At 46.2% G+C, this 10333-nt stretch overlaps 3 protein-coding genes across 6 annotated transcripts; 2 read left to right on the forward strand and 1 right to left on the reverse strand.

Moving 5' to 3' along the window:
* Positions 1-847: 847 nt before the first annotated feature.
* RB195_000629 (uncharacterized protein) lies at positions 848-8255 on the reverse strand (the record flags this gene model as incomplete). 3 transcript variants are annotated; one of them, XM_064197073.1, is made up of 10 exons in its annotated part: positions 848-893; positions 1571-1641; positions 1798-1898; positions 2222-2263; positions 2433-2853; positions 2910-3002; positions 3103-3297; positions 7393-7479; positions 7654-7742; positions 8222-8255. In XM_064197073.1, the coding sequence occupies 10 exons, from the start codon at positions 8253-8255 to the stop codon at positions 848-850; spliced, it is 1179 nt and encodes a 392-aa protein (XP_064052954.1). The 3 variants fall into 3 exon arrangements, with proteins under 3 accessions (XP_064052954.1, XP_064052955.1, XP_064052956.1); XM_064197074.1 differs by lacking the exons at positions 1571-1641; positions 1798-1898; positions 8222-8255 and having other exon boundaries at positions 856-893; positions 7654-7788; XM_064197075.1 differs by lacking the exons at positions 848-893; positions 1798-1898; positions 8222-8255 and having other exon boundaries at positions 1610-1641; positions 7654-7788.
* Positions 8140-9087, forward strand: RB195_000630 (uncharacterized protein; the record flags this gene model as incomplete). 2 transcript variants are annotated; one of them, XM_064197077.1, is made up of 2 exons in its annotated part: positions 8140-8727; positions 8899-9087. In XM_064197077.1, 2 exons carry the CDS (start codon positions 8140-8142, stop codon positions 9085-9087), a joined length of 777 nt encoding a protein of 258 aa, XP_064052957.1. The 2 variants fall into 2 exon arrangements, with proteins under 2 accessions (XP_064052957.1, XP_064052958.1); XM_064197076.1 differs by lacking the exon at positions 8899-9087 and having other exon boundaries at positions 8368-8736.
* Positions 9088-9189: 102 nt separating this feature from the next.
* Positions 9190-10119, forward strand: RB195_000631 (uncharacterized protein; the record flags this gene model as incomplete). The annotated part of the gene is made up of 1 exon (XM_064197078.1): positions 9190-10119. One exon carries the CDS (start codon positions 9190-9192, stop codon positions 10117-10119), a length of 930 nt encoding a protein of 309 aa, XP_064052959.1.
* Between the last annotated feature and the right edge of the window lie 214 nt (positions 10120-10333).

The following is a 10333-nucleotide window of genomic DNA, read 5'->3' on the forward strand; positions in this document are numbered from 1 at the left end:
GTTCAGCCAAAGATATTCCACAACGATGAGCACTACGCAGGAGTACCGGCGGATGACACATAGAAAACATCATGATCTTGTCCTTTTTGATACGATGGAGAACGGAAAAGAGGCTGCGGCGGTCTAGGAGCCACAGTAGTTCTGTTCAGAACCGGCGCCACAAATCGATTTTGAGAAACATGGTTCTGTTGTGCACGGTATGCTCAAGAACCTCTTGTAGACCCAGGCACAAATTCTACATTATAAAGAGATCGCCAGATCGCCGTGTCCAGTTCGCTCCAAAGATGCTCTCAGACCCAAAACGCAAAGGGTCTCCATAACGTAGGAGACAAGCAAATTTTGGACGAAAATGACGACAAACGCCTTGAGGACACTCGGCGTTGAAAGACAGTTCAGGCGAGAAATGACATTTCGGAGAATGTGGCACAGTGACAGATGGAGACAGATTCCGTGCGAGGTTCACCGAGGGATGAACTCCAGGATGGACTCAGATATATTCTAGCACGACACATCTCAGCGAAGATGCGGATAACTGCGTTCGAATCCAAGATCCGTCCAAGATCCAAGACGTTTCAATCAAGAGTAAATTACATACGCACGTTAAAGCATTCCTTTGTTCGTAGGGGACCTTGTTTTCGCAGTAACTCCTTTTCATTAACATTTCTGGTGCTATCAAATTCTAGTTCCTTTAGTATTTTATCCATGGTTCTGTTTTCTGCGAGGCTCTTCTGTATAAAATCCTATTCTATGTTTAAGCTTTCACGGAGATGATTTGATTAAATTCATAAAGTCCTTTATTTAGGTTTTTAGTGCAAGCAAAGGAACATATACACAGTAAAAATAGTTATTATGTAGTTATTCTCTGGGTTTTCGTAGGAAATCCGGAAATAAATCTGAAAATAATGTTATGAGTTTAATGTAAAGATCTTTCTTTTTAGCAAGAATATGACATTTCCCAGAGTACACTAGCTCCCTAACTTGTGAAAGAATTACAAGAATAATGATAACTGATCATGCGGTTCTCATTAAAGGCATCACACCACGAATTTGAAGTGGTACGAATTTCAAGTGGAGTATTCGTATACGGGATCGTAGATTATGGAGAGGTGGGTGATTCCGTCCATTTCTTCCTAATTGCTGTAGAAGACGGCCCGGAAGATGCGGTGCGTGCACAAGGCTGACGCGCTCCAATCGAACTCGTAGTGGGAAATAGCGCGCCGAAACGCTCGAAGCCGTATCTTCCGGCAATTAGGAAGAAATCGACGGAATCACCCCCTTCTCCGGAATCTACGATCCCGTATACGAATACTCCACCGGAAATCCGTACCAGTCCAGATTCGTGGGGTGATTCCTTCAAATATTTGGGTCCCCAGTAGGACCAATAGGTCCCGCCTTCGAATGAAGACAGGTAGAGGGTGTTTAAAAAAACGTTGGAAGGCGACCAACTAAACAACATACGACAGAAATATCATATCAGCTTAGAATCTCTTAGTTAGGGAATGATGGACATGTAGCTCAAGTTTGTCAAACGGTTATTGGATTTTTTCTTTGAAAGAAAAATGGAACGCACTCGTATATGAACCCGTAACCTGTGCAGCGAACGGCCACGTCATGCGATCGCATACTGGGAGACCATGAACTCTTAATGATCCAGAATAAATTTCTAGTGGTTATCATGGATTCCCTGCATGATTACAAGCTCGCCCCAGTTCCTGCGTCCATAAAGTGTCTACTCTCAACTTCAAGTCTTACTGTAGTCGGGTCCAAAACGCGATTTCAAACTCGCTGCTTTCAAACTTCTGTAAGCGGCTGCGGTCGAAGCAGCGCGAGCCCGTTTGCGATTCGTCCGAATGGGTTTTCGACGAATCGCAGGAGGGGCGGGGCGCAAAGGTTGCGCACTGCAACAGAAGCCGTCGTAAGGAACAGCGTTCGTTTCCACTGATACCAGGAGAAATGGACGAAATCACCCTCCTCCCCACAATCTACAACCCCGTACAGGCATTACCCGCCTGAAACCCGTACCACTAAGGATTCGTGGGGTGATACCTTTAACTCGAATCGCGGCGATTAGGGAGCTTTTCTTGATCCGAACTGCTACGCTCCATTGCTCCGCTTTGAGCGCAACCGCCTACGCAACGGCATCGAGCTTCAGCTCGTTTTGATCCGACAATAAGATTTAGAAAATTGCACCGTTTCTTTTACGACAGTCGTATTTCCTCACCTTTCTTTACTGGTTTTGAGGTGGGTTTCTTCGCAGGATCTTCTGAATAAGAAGTTGTGTTACACAAACTTCCTCAATCTCCCATTTTGACTTTTTTCATCAAAATTTGTAAGTTTAGCAGTGTGAAAGTTGTAGTTCTAGATTTATTTTGTGTAACTCATGTTAAAAGGCCAGAAGTTGTAGACGTTTGGAAGTTGTGTGTACCACTCACCAGCGAGTGGGGTTAATGTCTGTGTTTTCTTCGGGTCGAATTCACCTTTGTTATCATCCTCCTTCTTGTCGTTCTTCTTCTCCTCTTTCTTCTCCTCCTTCTTTTCCTCCTTCTTGTCTTCCTTATTTTCCTCCTTCTTTTCCTCCTTCTTTTCCTCCTTCTTTTCCTCCTTCTTTTCCTCCTTCTTCTCTTCCTTCTTCTCCTCTTTCTTGTCCTCTTTCTTGTCATTCTTTTTCTCCTCTTTCTTCTCTTCTTTCTTCTCCTCCTTCTTCTCATCCTTCTTCTCCTCCTTCTTTTCTACTTCCTTTTTCTCATCCTTCTTTTCGTCCTTTTTTTCCTCTGCCTCTTTCTCCTCGCCTTTCACCTCCTTCTTATCTGAGTCCTTTAGGGAGTCTTTCTTCTCCTTATCTTTGTCTTCTTTCTGAAAAGGGGGTATTAGCCTGAATTAATGTCGTTTTCCTAGTCCAATACAGTAACCTTATCCTTTGCAGAGTCCCAATCACTTTCAACATCATTGAAAGTAGGATAGTCTCCTTTATTTCGGACTTCCTTTCCTTGGGCGATCCGCTCCTGTAAAAAAAAAATTTTTCTGGATACGTAGGACACGTAGACAAGTAAATCAAGATTGGTTGCTAATAAATAAACAACTAAATAGATGCTAGAAATTCACCTCTTTTTCATTTCTTTTGATTTGTTTTGGTTTAAGGTCAATTTTCCTCCTCTCTTCTTTTTTTTCTTCCTCTTTCTCGGATTTCTTCTCCTCATCCTTCTTTTCATCCTTGTCTTTTTTGTCGTCCTTCTTGTCATCCTCCTTCTTCTCTTCGTCTTTTTTATCAATCTTTTCATCCTTTTTGTCACCTTTGCTCTACAATGGTGATTTTTGGTCGTATCAAGATGTATTTCATAGTTAGTTAAATAGTTAGTTGATCCTTAATAGTAGGGATGTGAACATTAAAACTTTTGTGACCAAGACCGTTGATACTATTGGAAATAACAAAAATCCTAGAAAAAAGTCGCATTAATATTAGTAATCCATGCAAATGCCGTACAAATTTGGCTGGGATACTGTAACTTTCCGATTTTTATCAAACGATGAGGTATGTCGCCTTGAAAAGTACAGTAACTCCTCAAAAGTGATGGTAACATCGTTATTAGTTAACTCATCTCGCGATACAGTTCCATGGGGACTCAGAGGGTGAAAAAAAAACGAAAATATTCGTTCAGTGAGTGATGGACAGAAGGTGATCGTATACTTTTTAGTTTTTAGGGACGATGATTTTATTTTTCTTGGAAATCGTCACTTTTACTTCTACTTCTCAGACAACGAATCTTCTTCTTCTTCTTCTTAGCGTTTGTCCCGCATTGTTGCAGGGTCCGCCTTTCTGCTTCTTGTCTTCCATTTGGTTCTATCCATTGCATCAGCCGCACATAAACGCGCATCTATCATACCCAGCTTCACACGGTCTAACCAGCGAATCTTTGGCCTCCCACGCAGCCTCACTCCTGAAACGTCGAGCTTCAGTGCGGTTTTGGCAACAGAATCTTCCTCTCCCCGCAAGACGTGACCGAACTATCTCAGTCGGGCCTCCATCTTCTCAGTTATCGAAAGCCGAAGATGGAGCGCACAGTGTCGTTGGATACTTTCTCTTTTAGCGTTACACCTATCGTCCACCTTAACATCCGCATCTCCATAGCGTGCAAAACTCTTTCCAAGGCTTTCGTCGTCGGCCAGCACTCGCATCCCTAAAGGGCAACAGGACGCACAACCGTCCTGTAGATCCTCGACTTCAGTCGAAGAGGGACTTTCTTGTCGCACAGTACGCCTGTTGCCATTTTCCATTTCATCCATGCCGCATTAACACGTGCTCGACCTTCTTAATCAATGTCACCTGTGGAAGTCACTTTGGATCCAAGGTACTTGAAACAGTTCACCTTGTTTAATTCGGTGCCATCAACACGAATTGAACCATCCTCTATCCTTGGTCCGCACTCCATATACTCAGTTTTTGATGTGTTGAGGCGCAATCCATATTTCTGCAGCCGAATCCTTCCAAGACTGTACTTGTTTCTGAAGATCACCTCGAGATTCCGACGCAAGCATGCATCATCGGCAAAGAGTAGAGTCCACGGATGCTGCTTCTGGATTTCCTTCGTTATCGTGTCCATGCACAGTATGAACAGCAGGGGTGAGAAGGATGAACCCTGGTGAACCCCTACATGTACAGGGATTGGCCTGCTTGTTCCAGCAGCACATCGGACAACACTGGTAGGCTTCGCATAAAGCAGCTTTGCCCACCGCACATATCCCTCTGGTACTCTATGCGACCTCATGGACATCCATCACAGCTCATGTGGGACACGGTCGAAAGCTTTCTCGAGATCGAGAAAAGCAAGATGCACACTGCGGTTCTTCTCTCGATGTTTCTCCAGAAGGATACGGACAGCATGGATAGCATCTATAGTGCTGCAGTCCTTCACAAAACCGCACTGGTTGAGTGAAACGCTGACAATTTTCCTCAGACGAGCCTCCAGGACACGCTCAAAAACCTTCATCGTATGGCACAGTAGTCGTATAGGCCTGTACGAAGTGGTCGCAATGTCTCCTTTCCCTTCAGACGGCACGGTCACGAAGTTTGCCAACGTTGAGTCCGTCCTTCTGCAAGATCTTGTTAAATAGAGTTGCGAGCCACGGACCCTGATCTCTTAGCAGCTTCGACATCGCAGGTATTAATCAGGACCGGTTGCCTTGTTCGACTTCATTTTTGCGCGCACTGACATCACGCAGTAATTGTAGGACGGACCCTCGACGCTGGAACATTGGATCAGATGACGAACTCTTCGTTACAAAGTGTTGTAGACCTCCACCTCCGATCTGACCAGGGCGGCGCAAACGCCCAGCTCCTTAACGATCTTGGTGTGCTCCATATCCAACGTTGAGCGATGACCCGCTCTGACTAAACGATACACTGCCGCTGCTTTTGTATCAGATTCGACACAGCCTTTGCGGTCCACTTCGCCTTGAAGACTGCCTTCTTACCTCCTCTTCGCCGCTAGGTAGCACCCGATCTTCGCTGACGCGTCCTCCACCGAGCTTATACTTGGACTTCTTCTCACAATTGCCGCCTGAACTTCCTCGTTCCAAAACCACGTAGCTTTGTGTTTGGTTATAGTCGTCTTTCCGTGTGCTCCGCGTCAGCGTATAACGCTGAAATACGACCACTTTCTCCACACTACAGTAGGTAAAGTGCAGATAAGCACGGACGCAAAAATACCTCCTTTCGATCCTCATCCACCATTTGATGCGCTGTTTCGTTTTTTTTTACGAGATTTTAGTCGTAAAAGGATGGTTGGGACGTTTGTGATTTAATCCTGAGAAGTCGGGTCCATGAAATCTATTTGTGTTTCACGACCGCCGTTGTGTACGGATCAAATGGATTTTCTTTCCGATACTGCGGTTAATGATCGCACTTGCAAGATACCATCATCGTCGTCGTTCGAGCTCCAAACCGTATCCACTGACAACCTCAACCCGTCTTTCCAGAACCGACATGTCCGTTAAGTTCCTCATTAAGTACTACTCGCCTTCTGGATTGACGTACTGCTCCGATCTTCCCAAAGACGCCTTTTTTCTTCACTACAGCCATCTTCCAAGCAGACGACTGCAATCCACTCCTGTATTACTTTTACGCATCGCGATCCGATAGTCGATCCACCGCTGTGACGTATTTCTAAACGACTCGTTCAATATGATATCAACGCCATTGCGATTTGATATGCCGGGTAGATGAGCTTCCACCATCTCTCACTTAGCCTTCGCGAGCTCCTGACCAACATATGTCAACACGGTGTTTTCTGGGACCTCTCCTTTCCTTCTTCCAAAAACCCCCATTTAAGGTTTCCCCACCCCCCGGGGGTTTTGGGGGGGGGGGAAAACCTTTTTGGGCCCCCCCCCCCCTCCACCGGCCCCCCCTCTTTTTTCCCCCCCCCCCCGCGGGGGAAGACCCCCCCCCTCCCGGGGGGCCCCCCCCTTCTAAAAAAAAAAAAAAAAAAAAAAAAAGTATAAGGCGGGGGGGGTTTCCCCCTGCTCGCCTTCCCCCCCACCAACCCACCACCCCCCCCCCCACCACCCCCCAACCCCCCCCCCCCCCCTCCCCCCCCCCCCCCCCCCCCCACCCCCAAACCACCGATACAACCTTGTTGGATTTTTGGAAGGGGGGAGCCCCCCCCGCCCCCCCCCCCCCCCCAATGCCAGCAGAAATTGGAATTGTCTTTACAACCTGACGGTGCAGCATTCCGAGAGCGTATGCGGTACTTCGGTACAAAAAAGTGAAGTAGGACTTCACGATATCTACGATATTCTCTACGATGATGATGAGGTTGATTAGGGATTGCCCATAAATGGGTTAGTCGGCATGCCAGATCGGTATCCTTACCCTCGCAGACAGGTTGTCTCCTATCTATTTCAAACCATCGATGGTGGAGACGGTCTGGAACCTGTTACCACTGAGCTAAACCACTCTAGTACATATATTGCCACAAAATCATCCACGAAATTCACGTTCCTACTCCTGAACTCTGTTTTTCATTGGCCTTAGTTAGACCTGGTAACTTCTTGCCATCGAAATTTTGAAAATTTCGATGTTCTGCTTGCCCCACGCGACACTGCGTGACTCTGGCAGGCGATCAGGACAAAGGATTTGGATTAGTGGCGCCTGCTCGGCCAGTTCGAACATCAGCGGGAGTCAAGGTGATGAAGTCAAGGTGAAGGTGAAAATTTTTTGGACTTGCATTTTTGTCGGTTCCCCTTACCACTTAAAAGATTATTGCAAAAACGAATCCGCGGCATTTTAGTGAATATAATATATCCTCAGGAGAGGTAAAATGTCCTTTAAAAAAACCGATGGTACTGCTAAAAGGTAGCATTGTTTACTAGTTACTCATAATTCTTAACAACTCTCACCTCCTCTTTCTCTCCATCCTTTTTGCCGCTTTTTTGAGCTAAAGCACCTGTTGCCGTAGAACCTGGAGCAGGTGATGGAGCCCCCTTCTGAAGTAATGTGAATGATTAGCGGGGTCATCTTTTCATCTATTCCCCGTGAGTGACAAATGATTACGCTCATTGATGAATTTTTATTCATTTGATACTGATGCTCGACGTGGTTGTTGTAAATCCACTACAGAACGTCTTTGTTTTTATGAATATTTAGCTTGATCCACTTGCCTTATCTTTTCCTTTTCCCACGCTCTTCTCAGCACTTTTCTTCCACAATTTTTTCCGTTTTATTTTCCCACATTGTTCGAGTAGGTAAGCTAAGAAGAATTGGTTTACTTTTGAATTTGTTGAATAAGTAAGCATTGTCACTATTTAGGGTACATTCCACTGTCCTTGGCAAAGAGTATCTACATTGGCGAGTTTATTTACAATACAAAGGTACTTTATATACAGTTTGGGTACATGAGATCTACAGAACTCGCAAGGCTGCGTGACAGGAGCTACTGTAAAAAAAGCACAAAGGTGTCCTAGTCCTTCATTTCAGCCAAAACCTGCATCAAATAGATAAAATGCTTAGAGGCATCACTATAGAGGCCGCGTATACGAGTCTGACTGTTACCTGCACGTGGTGGCCCTGCTTTAACTAAACGCAATCAGGCGTTCGAGTGTACGCTTTGGGAACGTATAACAATAACGTATAACATGCACTGTCATATGGCGGAAGATTCCCATAAATTGCAAAAAGGTGATGTCGTCCAGCACACCGCCAAAACCCATAACCTGAAAGGTCAACTACCTGAAGGGAGCATGGAATCTTTGGCAACAACCATTCGTTTCGTCACGCTGAACTGCCGAACACTACCGAGAGAACTCCAACAAGCCGCTCTATCCAGACTTCTGCGATATCTCTGTGTGCCTCTTGCTGTTCTGCAGGAAACACGCATGAAAGGTCGGCCTGTCATCAGCATCGAAAATTACACCATATACTGCGGCGATGCTGATGAGAACAAAGTAGATGGCTGTACGATAGCTGTGAGGATCGATTACAAGAACCTGGCGGAGCAATTTGGCTCAACAACGTCTAGATGCGCCTTTCTAGGACTGCGGGATCGCAGAGGACGTAAACTCTGGATCGTAAGTGCTAACGCACCTACGGAAATCGCTGAGGACAACAGTGAGGACACCTTCTATGACGAACTCAATGCGTTGATGTCTAAAATACCAAGCCAGCAGGTGGTCATTGTCGGAATCGACGCAAATACGAAGATGGGGCTTGAACAGCAATCCGATGCTAGGAAAATGGTATTGTAGCATAGCAGAGCGCACGTTGGACAACGGTGACCGCCTGGTCGACTTGTGCGAACAGACGGGCCTCATCATCGCTTCCACGTTTAAGAGGAATCATCGACGGAGTCAATCCTTTTAACGCCTAAAAAGCACCGCAAGCGGAAGATGAGGACTCTTAAGCTTCAGCTCGATTACGTTCTGGCGAGGAACATTCTTTGGTCAGATATCCGAAAATCTAAAGCTGTTTCGGACGTCGCGTTCGACTCTGACCACCGTCCAGTTCTCCTCAGCTTCAACATACGGTTCCACAAGAGAAACCGAGGAGTTCCTCTTCAACCGAAAATCGACATGGCAGGTCTGAAAGACGATGATTGAAGAACGAAATTCCGCCAACGTGTGTCTATTCATGTTGGAGTACGGACCAGAAAGAAGCTTAGCGATGCGGATTTATTCACAAAGTGCATCCAGGACGCTGGAATGGAAACGCTCCCGGTTCTATTGTCGCGGAAGAAGTTTGCCATTGCATCTGCGGAAACAAAATCCATATACAATTCTGTATGTGTCGCGCGCAGCGCTGGCGACTTCAACCAGGAAAAGCGTCTTAGAAGGAAGCTGCGTCGTCAATTGCAACAAGACCGCGATAACGAGTGGACGTCAAGAGCGATGGAGTTTGAGAAGGCGTGGGAGGACAGGAACCCACGGAAAGTCTATGCTCTACTGAAACAGTATAGCAGCAAAATGAAAAGATATTCTCCTGTTCTCAACACTGCCAATGGAGTAGCTGTCGATAAAGCAACCCTTCCAATTCGGATGAATCACTTCAAGACTTTGGTGAACCAGGAAGCGCCGACAGCTCTTGATCTCAAACACGTTCATAGGCCGACATATGCGGTTAACGAAGACCCACCGACCGAGTCGGTGGTTTTGGTCTGTATTCAAAAAGTGAAGAATGGAAAATCTAGTGGAGACGACGGGATTATCGCAGAAATGCTAAAATATCTTCCTCCGTCTGGGATTTCTGAGACGACAAAGATCATCCGTTCAATGCGGATAGACAAAAGGATACCTGGTTCGTGGAGACACGCTATCATAATTCCCCTCCACAAGAAGTTATCCGTCACGGACCCAAGGAATTATCGAGGAATCTCTTTGCTGCGTGTTATGTACAAGGTACTGGAGCGCATTATCCTGAACCGACTCATTAAACATCGCGGAGAAGCAACGCGCGACGAGCAAGCTGGCTTTCGTCCTGACCTATCTACGATTGACCAAGTGTTCATCCTCAGGAGAGTGACCGAAATCTGGCAGTGGTATTCGAAGCCAATGCAACTAGCGTTTCTGGACTTTGAAGCCGCGTTCGACTCTCCTCACCGAGGCCGTCTTCTCAACGCGCTCCGCGCCGACTGAGTACCAGGAAAATTCCTTCGCTTGCTTGATGACATGAATCAACGAACAACTGCTGCAGTTCGAACACCAACCGGTTGTACAATACCGTTTGAAATGGTAGCTGGAGTAAGACAAGGGGCAGCGGCAGGACCCTTCGTGTTCAATTTCGCCATCGACGACATTATGCAAAGAACAGTCGACTAGTGTCCTGCCGACATTGTCTTAGCACTATCTG

The sequence above is a fragment of the Necator americanus genome, chromosome IV (genome assembly GCF_031761385.1).
Source record: "Necator americanus strain Aroian chromosome IV, whole genome shotgun sequence".
Lineage (NCBI taxonomy): Eukaryota > Metazoa > Nematoda > Chromadorea > Rhabditida > Ancylostomatidae > Necator > Necator americanus.